This window comes from Pelecanus crispus, chromosome 3 (genome assembly GCF_030463565.1).
Source record: "Pelecanus crispus isolate bPelCri1 chromosome 3, bPelCri1.pri, whole genome shotgun sequence".
In the NCBI taxonomy this organism is placed as follows: domain Eukaryota; kingdom Metazoa; phylum Chordata; class Aves; order Pelecaniformes; family Pelecanidae; genus Pelecanus; species Pelecanus crispus.
The window spans coordinates 86,216,466-86,231,276 of record NC_134645.1 but is presented as its reverse complement, the minus strand read 5'-3'; the positions used below and the strand labels follow the sequence as shown (position 1 = coordinate 86,231,276).

Below are 14,811 nucleotides of genomic sequence, written 5' to 3'. Positions count from 1 at the left end.
CCACTATCTGCCTGGTAAGGAGATGAATGCAAAAAGCCACAGGACACTAAAGAGCTGTAGTGGCTTTATGCTCACTAGGAAGAACGAGAATGACACCATCACATCGATTTCGCTAAGATGGCTCAAGGGACAGCTGGTAATTAGGACTTGTCTGTATATGAAAGTTAAATCAGAAAGTGCATGGTCCCCCTGCGAACACACCAATTCCTGGTTATTTTAATTCACTTTCAGTAACTCTTCCAAAATAACTCCAAGCAAAGACTAGCCACGAGTTTCCAAATCACAACCAAACAGCTATTTTTAATTTGCCTCTATTAGTTTCAGAACAGTGTATATGTGCAGAAACCTGTGGCGCTGCCCTGAAGAAAATAAATCTAAAGAGACCAAGGTCTGATAGAGAGAACCCATCTCCTGATGGCGAGCAGAGGACTGTACTACCCAACAGCTCTTGACAATGGTATAATGGTAAATAAATGCACAAAAGATGGTAATTCACCACAATTATACACAGTATCTCCCTAAAATGCTCAGACAGTTCAGTGTTTCATAAACTTTGTCCTCTTTTTCATCTGAATTCAAATTTTCATGTTTTGACATTATGAACAGCTAACCACTATACTCAGTTTCCAATAGAGTAAGCAGAAACAATTGGCACCTAAGACACGGTAATCCCAATTTACCATAAGATCTGTGTAAACAAATACCAAAAATATGCAAACTAAACCTTTCCTAATGTATTATAGGCAACTCAGTTTCTAAACGGAAACTGTTGTCAGTATTCAAGAATAGGGATATTTATCTTAGTCCTTGGTCTAACTCTCAGACTTCAGAGTGACAATAATACTCCTGTAAACTGATCACGTTTTGTACGTTACAGAACTGTATGTCAAAAACATTACCAGAATTTTATTAAAATAAGTTACATTTAGATTTTCCTACTAACCTAAACCAAGAAAAATATTACTTCCCTTAAAAAAAAAAAAGGGGGAGGAGGGGAATGAACAAACGAATAAGATTCTTGTGACCGTTCTTGACATTGCAAGTTTCTTAAGATAGGTACTATTTCTTTTTCCCCTCCCTACCATCTTCAGCAATCAGTACCCTGAAGCAAACAGAACAACCAAAGGGCAAGTCTCAGATCACAGAACCACAGCATGGCTGAGGTTGGAGAGGACCTTGGAGGTCATCTAGTCCAGCCCCTCGCTCAAGCAGGGCCACCGCAAGCTGGTTGCCCAGGACCATGCCCAGACAGCTTTTGAATATCTCCGAGGATGGAAACTCCACAAGCTCTCTTGGCCACCCTCACCATAAAATGTGACGTCTTGTGTTCAGACGGAGTCTCCTGTGTTTCAGTTTGTGCCCAATGCCTCTTGTCCTGTCTGTAGGCATCACTGAGAAGAATCTGGCTCCCTCTTCTTCATTCCCCACCTCCATCAGGTATTCCTATACATTGATAAGATTTCCCCTGAGCCTTCTATTCTCCAGAGCCTTCTCTTTGTCATTTTTACCCCAAAACTGCAGTTTATTTGCCCTCAAAAAAGGACTAATTGCAAAAATCCTATGCAATAAAGTCTTACAAGCGCCTGTGTGTGCCTGCACAAAACCGTTTCAGAGCTTAACAAAAAATGCAGCTGGGCAGTGGTAGGTGAAGAAAAAATATTTTCATGTAGTTCATAAAAATGAAACAAAGAGACATCAGGAATTACTGCACAAGCACGTATAGGAAAGGTCAGTATTAAGAGTATCTAAATGCTAAATCTTGACTTAGAAGTATGAGCCTGTGAAAGTGTATGAGAAACAAAATTTCTGGGGAAGGTAACAGCTGATCTAGAACAGTGCACTTACTTTCCTCACATCTATAAATAGCTCTGGCCACCCTTTCATGAGCTTCCAGATAAATCTGGGTAAGTCTCCTTTGTTTCCTTTCTCAACTGTCTTGACATTTGCATTTCTTCAGTATCCAAGGAAAGAGAGCTTTCAAATAGCTGAGGGGTTTTTTATTTGTTTTTTTTTTAGAAAAGGGGAACAAAACATGCAAGAGGGAAACTTCATTCCTCACAAAGGATCCTCTCCCGTTTAGGATGTCTGTCTTAACTGTGCTATTTATCATTCTTAAATGAAAACATGACAGGGAGAAACTAGAGCTACTCAAACTAAAACAACAGTACTTAGTGCCTTGGCTAAAAAGGAAAATCCCACCACTGTCCGCTATTACTGAGGCCAAATCTTCTTAAAAAGAGCCACCTCTTGAGGAGGCCCTTCTTTGAAGATCATGAGGATCTGTAACGCACAAGACTCATCCCTCAGCCCTTCATGTCAGTTCTCACAACCTGTCCCATGCCTGGTAATATTTAATAAAGAGCCCTTTCTTGGATTTCTTTGTCAAGTCAGAATCCTAAAATCACAGAAATTATTGTCTCAGTGAAGGACAAATGCTTTCATTTGGGAAAAATGTTGGCTGTGCCTAACACAGCATGTACAGATGCATTAAACCAGGAATTTCTAGCCTAGTCATTTCAAAAGCTACACCTTACGGAATCATTGCAAAAGAGTAATAATGAACATGTAAATCAATATATAAAGTCACCCCCATACTCCATATAATAAAATGCTACATTTTATCTAGTTTTTGTAAATTTAGTAGTCCTGCAGATGTGACACGGGAAACATATCCCGTAAGATGCAATAAGTACACACAGTAAGAACCAGGATTAAACACACAATTTTTACAAATGCACAGTGGGTAACATTTCTGATGACAAGAGAGCAGTTAAACTAGTCATAGTCTTAATTATAGCAATATGAAAGATTATCAAAATAGCTGCAATACATTAATTACATTTTCCTGTTAATTTCATGCATTTACAGTACTATACATATAGCTAGTTAGGTATGTGAGATTTTAAAACAGGGAAAGGGGATGCATTTCCACCAAAAAAAGACATACCACAGGCATTGGCAAGGGACTCGGGGGCAGAAGTAAATCCTGGCATTTAAAACGCTGATTTTTCAAGTCATCAGCATCTCTAATTTCCTTCTTTCTGGTTGGATTTTGAGGTTTGGGGATGGATGGGGTTTTGTTCCGGTCTTGTTTTTTTGCTATTCCAAGACAGGTAGAGCAATGCTGAATGGCATGAAGCTCAGTTTAGTATTCTAAAGCGAAGTATCTAACCTGAGCTAAATCACAGCTTCCACAGTCTCCAGAGAGAGGCTCTCCAGAAAATTATTCATTCTACTTTCCTTAAATATCTATCTTAGAAGGACATTAATAGCTCTCTAGAGATGCCCAAATTCCTGCCTTAAACGAGATGTCTAACTTTCAGAGAGCTAACATTCAGTGAGATGAATTCTACTCACTGTGTACCATGATTACTGGACATCTTGTATCTGCAAAAGTTGGCATGAGAGCCCCAGGGAAAGAATCAGTCGTCTTTTTTTTTTTTTTTTTGGTCTGAAATTTGGGCCTCCAAGTACCTGAGGATTATAAAGTCCAAACTCCCATGCAAAACTGTTCTTCCATATAAGTCCTGCTCACTAATGTACTTAATCCTGTGCAAAATTGAAACAACAGAAACACAATCCATTTCCACAGAGCTATCTAGCCAGACAGCCCAGGATTATGAATGCAAGTACACTAGTGAATTGAAGCCTTCAAGAGTTGGGAAGATGCTTTAAATGGTAAAATTATCATATTAATTTTTAAAATGACCAAAAGCATGACATATCTACCTACACACCATCCCACACCGATTTCACACAGGTAGTATGGAAGCCCCCCTTTAGTTTAAAAACAGGAGCACTTCCAAGCACTTCCTTTTTTTTTTTTTTTTGGACACATTAGTAATGTTTTTTTAGCATCTGTTGCCAAACCACGTCTTTTACAATGCTTCAGAGAGACAGACGAGATCAAAGGACAAGATAAAAAATGGAATATCCTTAAAAGCAGAATTTAGGTAACATGACTGAGGGACAGTGTTGGAGGTGACGACCCAATTCCAGAATAACTAAATTCCTCCAACTGAGGAACTGACATCATTGATTTTGGATTAAATGAAACTAGAACAAATTTCCCTCTACACGACTGCTTCACAAGGAGGCAGTCCACAGCAGTTATCGGACTTTGCATTCACACTCTACCATACCCTGTAACACCTTTCACGTGTAGACAAACCGAAAGGCACTTTGGCAAAGCAACACAGGAAATCCAGCACATCTCCTGCCCAGGCTTTTCCTGCTGCACGAGCGGAGAGGAACTCAGTCTCCAGGTACAGTAAAATAACAGTTGCAAACAGACCTGCTATGAAACACCTTTTGCTATTACATTCACTTCACAAAAGTAATTCCTACATGAAAAGCTTTTATATTTATACATATAGGTATAAGTACATCCACACATACAAAAAATTTTCATATATACACACCAACATATGGGTGTGTATATATAATTTATACATACATATGTATAAGTAGATATACACACATGTATAAGTAGATATACACACATAAGTATAAAATAACAGAACTAAAAAGACAGTGATCTATTCTCGCTTCTTTGTGATGAATAAGGAATGTCTGAAAGCATGTTGTTTTCTTTATCCTGAAAATATTAGAAATGTCAAGTCTGGTCTATCCTCTCTTTGCTGGAAGACTTCTTGGAGGTATAAAGCCATAGCTAAAAGAGCTTCTCACCCACTGATTGAAGGTTAAAGTCTACAACTATAGATGGAAGTCTTTCCCAATTATTTCTCAGTTCTTTGAATTAATTCAGTGTTAGCAACAGCTAAGTTTTAAATAGTCCAAATAAAAAGTAGACTTCAATTTATCTTTCAAGTGATAACAGAAAATTCCTGACCAAAACAATTTCAAACAGAAGGCACAACATAAGAAAAAAAAAATCCTTTAGTATGAACAAAGCATCAATTTAAACCTCCTTTATGCTACCTAAAAAGCAATAGAGAATGAAATCCTTTACACATAGATGATTACAAAACCACTTATTTGATTCACTAATGCTGTAGAAGTGAAACTATAATTATTTACCAAGTTTACCAGTTTGAAGGCACAATGGCTATCACTTCATCCACATCCCATTCTATTTACAGTGAAAAACAAACAAGAAGGTTCTCGAAGAAAAAAAGGAGATAAACGCAGATGCACCCTGAGAAGTGAAATTTCACAACAAAAACATTTGTTCTGAAATAATGTTCTTTGTAAACTCCCATTATCTGAACCTGTGTTCTCCTATAACTAGGACAACAATGTTTAATAATCAATTACAACATAAAATATTACTTGTAGATAAAAAAAGTTAAGTTCCCAGAAAAATAAATCAAACCAAACCTGATTGAAAGAAATGAGGTCTCACACAGAATCACACCCAAGTTGACATCTGTCAGTGTGTGTGTGTGCATGCATGAAGTAAATCAATCTAAAGATCTCTGACAATGTCCAGTTTTTGGGGCGGGGGGAAAAAAAAATGGAATGGCATAATCTAGTTGGAAATCCCATAGTGCCATCTGTGTGGAGGAAAAATCAAAAAGCCAACTGTGCATGCCCTTCTTTGGATCTAGAATTCCCAAAAGATTCTGTAAAATTTAAAAATCTGAAGAAAAAGGTCTTTTTATAAAATCAGACAAATGGTCTGTAGCTGTTTCATGACATGGTTTATAAAGTATTGGCACCAGCACAAAGAGTTCAAAGCGTTCATTCAGGAGTCAGAGAGATTGTCAAATCTTTAATGATTCGTAGCAGTCCTCTAGCAGCGGTTGGTTATTTACTGCATAAGCTGAAGTATTCTTTGCCAGTGATCTTCAGTGCAATAATGTACTTCTGCCAGACAAAATATTTTCCTTCTTATTCCAGTAGGTAGTAAGTGCCATCAATACAAGAATAGTGGAGCCAATATCAAATGACAGGCTATATTTCATGGTCCATATTCACCAACAATGGCTAAAAAGGTAACATTCTAAACTCAAGCTGTACATAGCAACATACTCTAGCAGTGGTATTCGAGGAGAAAAAAAAAAGAAAAACTTCATCCAAGTAAGTGCAAAGGGAAGAAACCTCTAGAATTTGTCCATTGACACAGTTTTGCCTTCTCCAGAGGCTAAACAGTGTTAAAGAGAGAGAGTGCAATAGCACTGTGAACAATCACCTCTTGGAAAAACAAACAAACAAAAACACAAACCAAAACAAATCCAATACTAAGGTTTGGTGAATATTAAATCACCAGATCATATTGCCCTTGTTTCAAACCCACTAAATTTTCATTGCTGTTTTACTGAACAAAATGTTTGTTTTTACACTTGACAATAGATTTGATGCCAGTGTAAGGGTCAGTTGCTAATGCATTACCCTAAGTTCTATTTTTTATGGTACTTTACATGATAACCAGATGTATCACAAATCAAGTCTCGACCACGACAGAAATTTCAAAAGAAAATTTCTCTGGAGTTTTCTGCATATTACCAGTTATGACACTAAGTACCTGGCTCAAACTTCATATCCAATACCAAGAAGCAGCTGGAAATCTTCACTTTTGTTTCTGCTCTAAGTTCATGTAGAAGATTCTTGCATTTATCTGTTGTGTCGCTTAGACTGGACTGTAAAACATCACTACATCTAATCCAGGTGGAGGAAGGGAGAAAAATGTATCAGATATAATTCACTGCCATAAAGATGAAGACAAAGTGTCTTTTCAATCCACTCTTATACAAGCTTAAACAGGTTTTCAGACAACTAATTACAGGCCAGATCACATCTTATGCTGCAGGCCACACTAGAATGCTACAGTATGTGCGTATGTATATACAAATACATCTGTATACATTTATATATACACACACAAACACAAATACGTAAAAAGGAAGCACCCATCTTTTTCTTACTGCTAAATATTGAACTTCTGCTTTCACCTGGATATTAACATAGTTTATTGTGTGTAACACCCTATAAAGGGATATTTAAGAAGACATTATTCATTTTCTTCTCATTAAAGCCACATGTATGGCTGGTATTTAAAAACATGCAGTGCCACCAATTAACACAGAGTAAAACAATTCTTAGGTACAATATCAACTCTTTAAGAAATGCATAATATATTTAAATGTATTTTACCCATTTGTGTAGACAATTAATACTTTCCACTATTTCATAGAGGATTGATATTCTTCTTAAAAAAAAGTCAGCACAAATTCACAGGAAACAACTCTGTCAAATGAATTCCACAGCAGCATACGTAGTGAGTCACTGGGTGAAACTCTTTTTTATGAACACATTAGGAAAGTTGGCATTCAGTTCTAGAACAACTCTATTATCAATCTGTGAACAGAAGGACACATCGAGTAAAGAAAGATCTTTACAAGACTCCAGCAATTTTCTTAAAGATGCAGGGCTTACCATCCTTGTCCCTGTTCAAAAACAAAAAAAGAAACAAAACCCATTGTAAGGTTATGGAGAACAGCCTATTTCTTTAAAGCTGCTAATAACATGTCATTAAAAAAAAAGCTACTATATGCAATTTTTATTTAGATAATTTCAATTAGATTTAAAATTAAAAGCTTTTCAGAGACAGTGCAGAATTTTTGCCTTTAAGAAGCTGCTTGTACTTTCCTAACCCAACTGCTTAAGTAACTCCATCATTTTCTATTAGGGGACAACTTTACACCTTCGAGGGGAATTTCTAACTACAAAAGCTGACCCCAAGTACCCACAGCTGCAAGACCTCCTAGCGACCAGATGATGGGCTTTGGCAACAAGCAATACAGTACGCTACACTCGTGCTCTCGTGACTCTCCTGCTGACTGCAATGACCAGCACAGCACATGAGCTACTATGGGCTACTCCAACTCCAAATAAATCAGCAAGGCTTCTAGGACTCTAGAATGAGTATGGGTATTATGCATATGCAAGGGGTAGTTATTCAAGAGACTACCAATTATATCTATATATATACTAACTGTAACAGAAAACACACTATTTACCGCTGCTAAAAACATGACCACAGTGAGTGAACTCCTAAGTGTTACACAGGCTCAGATGACGCGTGGGATTGAGTCAGAAATTGCATAAATAGGTGTTTATAAGCGTGCATCCACACACCCATTATAGCTGACGGAAATCTAGTCAGTGCAGTCAACGGTGCTCAGCACGTGATTCAGCTGACTGGGCACTGGGGTATGACTCTGTTGCCTGAAGTGCCTGCTGCCCCTTGGGCTTCCGTATACTGCAGAGCAGGACATCCACACAGAGCTGGCAGACAGGACACCGACCCACAGGAGGAGATCCGTGCCTTACTGGAATGGCTGGAAGCCAGGCAGGTTACTCTGGCCAAGCGGACCAAGCCTGGACATCTACAGCAGGCCAAACTGCTCATCGAGTTCTCTAGGCTCTAAAACCAGTTTATATATCCAACATGACTGCAGACACCTGCTGGTAGACACTTCAACTTACACAGCTCCATCCTGAGCTGAACCCCAAAAAGCCATCTCGTCCAGGATCTTGCCTATGGCTAGGGATAACAATGCTTACAAAGGGGAAAAAAAAAAAAAAAAAAGGGGGGGGGGGGTGGGGGCGGAAAGCAAGAGCAAGATTTTAAAGCAGCTTTTCACTGGTGGATCTTCGCAACTGCCAAAAATTATCAGTTTAGGGATTTCTGAAGATACCTTTCATGAATGCTACTACTTTTCTGAACTTCTTTACACTTAGTTCTACAATTTAACTATATAAAGTTTAAAAAAAAAGAAAAAAAAAATCAGCCTTAAATCCACTCCCTATTAATTGCAGTAATTAAGCAGCAGTGGGAGATCATTCCCAGTTCACTATTTTCACATCATTCATAATCCTACAGACATCTGTTCCCTCAAGGCTGTCTGTTTTCCAGACTCTTGTATCTCACATGATCCCTGTTGTCCTGTTTCTGCAGTAGTTTAGTAATTTTGAAATTGGATGACCAGAACTATACAGTCCACTGGGCATAAAGTCAGTAACTGTATAATGAGGTCTTACGGTGTTTTCTTCATTTCTTTCCTAAGAAACCTTAACCTTCTGTTTGTCTGTTACAACGATGCTGAGCAATGAGCTGATGTTTTCCAAAAACTGTCCCCAGGATCACCTTCCTACAATTCAGTAACTAATATAAAGCCATCCCCCTTATGCTTAGTTAATGTTATTTCGCCTTACGTGATTACTTTGCACTTGATGGAAGAGTTTTCCTCCTGCTTTATCATCTGTTTACTAAGTATCGTAAGCATTAAGTTCTTCAGCTTAAGACTTTTCTACCTTGAATATCTGTGCATTACCATCTGGTACAGCATTATTCACGCCTTTGCCTGGATTACTTATAAAGAGATCAGTACAGACCCTCGGTGACCACAGTAGTGACATAACTTCACTGTGAAAAGAGATATACGTTCTTATCCTCTGTTGTTTGTCTTTGAAACACTTATTACAATCCAGGAGAAGACAGCTAAGTTACAAAAGCAGAACAATCTTGGCTAAAGCTTTTGAAAATCCAGTCCTCTATAGACTGGAACAGTCTCATCTCCACCAAGAACTCCAAGGAATTCTAAAAGATTGGAGAGGCATAACTATCCTCATAGGGATGCAGCTCCTTCAAAATATTGTAATGGCCTTCATGTCCACTGACTGACTGACTTTCTTATGGTTGCAACTAGTTTACACAGAGCAAAAGACAACCTTGCTGGTTTGTAGCTTCTAACCTGCACCCTTTACAGAAGATTTTGCCATGCTTGTAACCTTTCATTCCTCTAGTGCTGAGGCTGATTTAAGTGACAGACCACACATCAGAAATAAGATTTCCACAGCCCTGTATTTGAGCTCATTTAGAACTGCTGCATAAATACCATTTAGTCCTAACAATTTATTATTGTTCAATGCATTGATTTGTTCAAAAGCTTTCTGTATTGGCATTCCAATTTAAGGCAGCTTTCCCGGCTAATCTCCTGGAAAGAATGGCTCTGTTGTAGCAGCCTACTTGATCCCCCTTGCCATGAACACTAACGGACAGGCAACAGTTCTTCTGCAATGGCCTTCTTATATCTGAATGACCCTTTACACCTGGAGTATCTACCAACCTCAGTAACTCTCCTGTAAACTTCTCCTAACATATCTGAAATACAATTTTAGCATTTAGCTTTAAGCCAATGGTTCCTTAATATCTCATTCTGCCTTACCATGACTTTGTTTCACTTTCTAGAGTTCATCCTCCCATTTTTCTTTTCTGAACAGGATTCATTTCCATAAAGATGCCTTTGTTTTTAGAAGTCTCCTGTAATCTTCTTTTTAAAAGCAAGGGGGTATCTAAGTCTGGTCTTCACTTCCTCTACGGCAGGCTCTCTGATTAGTCGCTTTGAGACATCATTTAACATCACTGAAAACACTCTTTGCTACCATGCCCCAAAATTTTATCTCATCTATGCAAAGGTAATCAAAGCTTATCACTATTATTGTGATTTTTAAGTCCCTTACCACTATATGATCACTGTCACCACAACCATCTGGTGGTTGATGTAACATTCCCTATAGCCATACACAGAAATTCTGTAATACGCTTTATTTATTTACTTCACTTGACCATAATTTTACCATAGTACCACTGTCCCACCAGCAGGATCTGCCCTACCATTCCAACTGAAACTCCAGTAACACCACATTATGCTACTCATCTTTTTTCCACCAAGCCTTAAAATTGCTACTGCATCAGCACCTTCATTTAAAACCAGTCTCGTTTACACATCACAGCTTTTAAGCTTCAAGATCCAAATGTGCGTTTCTACAAAAATGCTAGCTCTAGATGCCTAGCCACAGATTTTTTGTGTAGGATGTTCTTCATTCCTTCCTACCTGAGCCTGTGACAGTTCTCCTACCGTTTCATCGTTTCATCTAAGACTAAGATTTTTAATGGATGTGTAACTAAATAGGCCATCCTAAATTGCATGCTTTACTGCACCTGTTTCTTTTTTCCTCCTCAGACTTAAAATTTTATGTTAGGAAATATCTTATTCTAAAAGCTAAAAAAGCCAGTTAGCTAGTTGGGGTTTGGTTATTCATACCAGGGGATAAGCAAACATATCTGCAGCCTTACTTTTTTTTATACAATGTACACTTAGTGATACATATTTCTTAAATCACATTTAAAAGCATTTCAGAAGTCTAATACCACACATTTTCCTTTGCCTTTGAAAGACTGACAATGTATTCTACTAATTACCTATACAGTGTATTTTTCTAGAGGTTGGAAGCTTTGTTACTTACTACAACTTTTCCTACATGGACTAATCAGCCATTTCTCAGAATAAAAATATGGTATATTAAAATCTGCTATTTATGTTGTTCAGTTTATTCCCTGGAAAAATTCTTTGGTATTGCCTTTGTAAAAGGCACTTCTGAGTAATGATTTCTTTGCTAGAACAATTATTTTTATTAGCTGTAAATTATTTCATTTATATCTATCATATATCCAAGTCTTCAAATTCTAGAGCTGTTCAGGAGACCTGTGTATGGCGGCTATAAAAATTGCCAGAGCCCCAATTTCTAGGGCAAGGGATACTACTACACAGCAAATAATATTTAAAAGTAGAGACCCTGAAAATAACTAGCACTATTCCTTCAAACGTTCTTACTTTTCCTGTCCTCCCCTAGACCAGCCAGACTAGCCTTTTATTCTTTACATTTTATTCAATCTATTGCACACAACTCAAATTCTAAATTTCAACATGCTACACATTTCCATGTTTGAATTGACTAACTATGTGTTGATGCTCTCAAGATAAAGCTGAAAATTTTGACAGCTGGCAAGGGGGCCGTTGGGTTTGCTTTTGCTCAGGAAGGTGTGGGAGGTGTTGGTATGTAGATAGGAATACATGCATTTTGCGGTAACAAGGTTGTCTACTTTTTATTACTCTTTTTGCGCAGGACAGAGGCAGTCGGGACTTTTGGGGAGCAAGGTTAAGATGATTTATTCTTCATCCTTGACAGCAGCAGGTAGCCCCACGGCAACATAACTAAGCAGCTGATATGATGTACAAGAAAAGCTTTTGGCACTGCCAATTCAGCTTGTCATCTGACTCGTCACATTGCTCAACGCTGATAGCAGTTTGAAGACTAGTTTTTTTAACTACAGGTCTAGAGGTGTCCACTTAACTTTTGACAGCACTGGATGATGTACTCCGTCACTACCAAACTGTCACATGATCACGGCCAGATCGTTGTACTGCATGGTGGAAACCCACCATGTCAGTCAGAGGAAAGGATGTGGGCAGAGAATGAAATGACACTTGTAAGCAGGCAGCTCAGTATGTAGTGGGTAAAAGAAAGCTCAGAACTAAAACTTCAAGAAGCACACCCTCATGTACTCAGTGATGCACTTACATCATGCTTCCTCTTCCAAACTGTATTATAATACAGCAGATATGGATCCAACTTGTGGTTTGGTTTGTTTTTTTTTTAACAGAAATTTACTTTCTGAAGTATGTTTTACACACCACAAACACAGCCAACCATCAAACAATGCTTTACATGGGCCAATAATTTTATGGAGCCCTTGAAAACTGGCAATTTTCATCTTCTGTAGAGTCCTCCGATTCTGTAACAAGGGAATTGCCAAACAATAGTGGAGAGACTAAGGAAAGGATGGATGGGTAGCAAGCCGCAGGACCTACCACCTGAAAACAGCATCCAGGGTATATATAATATCCATTTTGTAACACTTAAATGAATGATACACAGTTCAACAAGATTTCTTGTAGAGGCTTGGACTCCTCCAGTCCTGAAGCTATTGTGGTGATAAATAATCTATAACTGAAACAAGAAGTTTTCCCTGACAAGTTCATAAGTTCTAACAACTGCAGAGAGAAACCAATATAGTATTCTCAACGCTGGTGACTGCAGTGCAAGGTAAGACATTCTGATCCCTACTTAGGTAAGTGCTTGTATATAGCAAAAATCCTCAAGCCTTTACACAGCTTTGTTGAAGTAAAAGAAGTTCCCTTACAGCATGCACTGCTAACCTAGCAGCAATACTTCTACACCCTTCACAATGCATGTACAAGCCAGACATTTCTCTACTTGAGAGATGACAAAGGATATAATGAGAGTACCTCTCGTTCATTCACATCATAGAGAAGACCCACTGTTCAAGGTTACTCTTGCAAAGCTGAGCACTGACCTCAGGCCTCTAACAGCTTCAGACCTGTTGTCACACTTCCTCAAAAGGACAAAAACATATTAAGCATTTGTATAGCTTACAGTAACAGTATGGCCCTACATCAGCCGTCAAAAGTTAGAGCACATACAGAGATTTATGACTTTCTCGGAACTCCTGCACTGTGAGAGACTAGCTCTTTAGTTCAGACAACAGCAACTTCTCCACTTACATGGCAATACCTGGCAACTCTACCTCCAGATGACCCGATACGGTTCTACTTGACAACTCTTTCTTTTAGCCATAGGGAACTGTAATGGTTCCCATATTCAGACAAAGAAATGAACACACTTCCCTCCCTGTTGCCAAAAAAGCTGGGTAACTCTGTCCCATATATTATATCACCTCGTACTGATGCATTTACAGTGGAAGACAACCTTCCCCCCCAAGTATTCCTCTGAAGGAAGAAAGTGAGGTCTGGAAGGTGGATATGAAGGTTTCTGGTAACATCTTGCAGATAATTCAACTGGATATCCTCTGGAGAGCACCTATCTGAACCAAACATGCAGTTTCACTGGGAAAGGTTGACTACAAATCCACTTGACTCAGGAATACTGGTAAGCACCCAGGGAACCGAACAAATTCCATTTTCACGTTCACACGTTATTTTTCCACAAAAGCATCAATAAGATGCTCAACTGAATTCAAACACTAAAGGAGAAGTATGCAAACAAACCTTCACTGCCAGCAGAGAGGCACAGAAGTAGCAGACTATCTGTAGGCTTATCACAGCCAACTATTCATTGGGCAGCCTCTAGTGTAGTGAAAAGGTCAGACCACTTTGTGGGCAGACACGATGCCATTGTAATAGAAATGCATGGAAGTGGGTGGTCAGGAGAACATACGTGTTTATGAAAGACTTCATTCACTATGCCATTTGGAAATTTTTCATGTCTGAATAGGGAAACGTGCCCTTAATAATCTAGCTACAAAATAGATTTCCTTAAGGATATGCAAAACACATTACCTCCTGTGGACATATACATCAAGTCTCTACAATTTGTACTAGGTGGAGGTAAGTTTCTATCTGTTCATCCTCCTTTACCATGTTGGTCAGAAGGCAACTTTCTCAGTCAGACATGAGGAAAACCATATTTCATGGCAGAAGAGTGTACTAGCTATACCGGAGAGACAATCCAACACCAAACGGTAATTTTTTTGTAATGAGAAATGCTGATAGACTTAAACTTGCTTGGAACATTATTCAAGTTGAGGGCGCTCATTTCTTTTCAGCATCTCTTTCAACATAAATGTAGTATTTTCATTAAAATTATTAAATATTAAGAATATGCAGTGCAGCTACTTTCTTCCCTTTAATTTAAATCTTCCTTTTTCAACTAACCCTGTGAAAATAAGTCAGTAAAAGCATGAAGAAATTTCTCCCACCTTGATGTCACAAATATCCCTGCTGTCCTACACTATTTTAAAAAGAAAACCTCATATTCCACTATAAAAAGAATAAATTCAGTATCATGCAAAACTACATTTCTCAAAGTCCTTACTCAACAGTCCAAAGGATATTTACTTTAGATTTCTAAAAATATTTTTAACTGTAGAAGCTGCAGAGGATTAGAAATTTAAGATTTGCT

General features: G+C 38.3%; 1 protein-coding gene across 7 annotated transcripts in view; it reads right to left on the bottom strand.

Moving 5' to 3' along the window:
* Positions 1–6,022: 6,022 nt before the first annotated feature.
* Positions 6,023–14,811, bottom strand: part of FBXL4 (F-box and leucine rich repeat protein 4) — a 62,497-nt gene continuing 53,708 nt past the window's right edge. For all 7 annotated transcript variants that reach the window (XM_075706698.1, XM_075706695.1, XM_075706699.1 and 4 more), the window contains one exon: positions 6,023–7,409. In XM_075706698.1, coding sequence (XP_075562813.1) covers positions 7,246–7,409 — 164 coding nt within the window. In that variant the 3' untranslated portion in view covers positions 6,023–7,245. The remainder of the gene's footprint in view (positions 7,410–14,811) is intronic.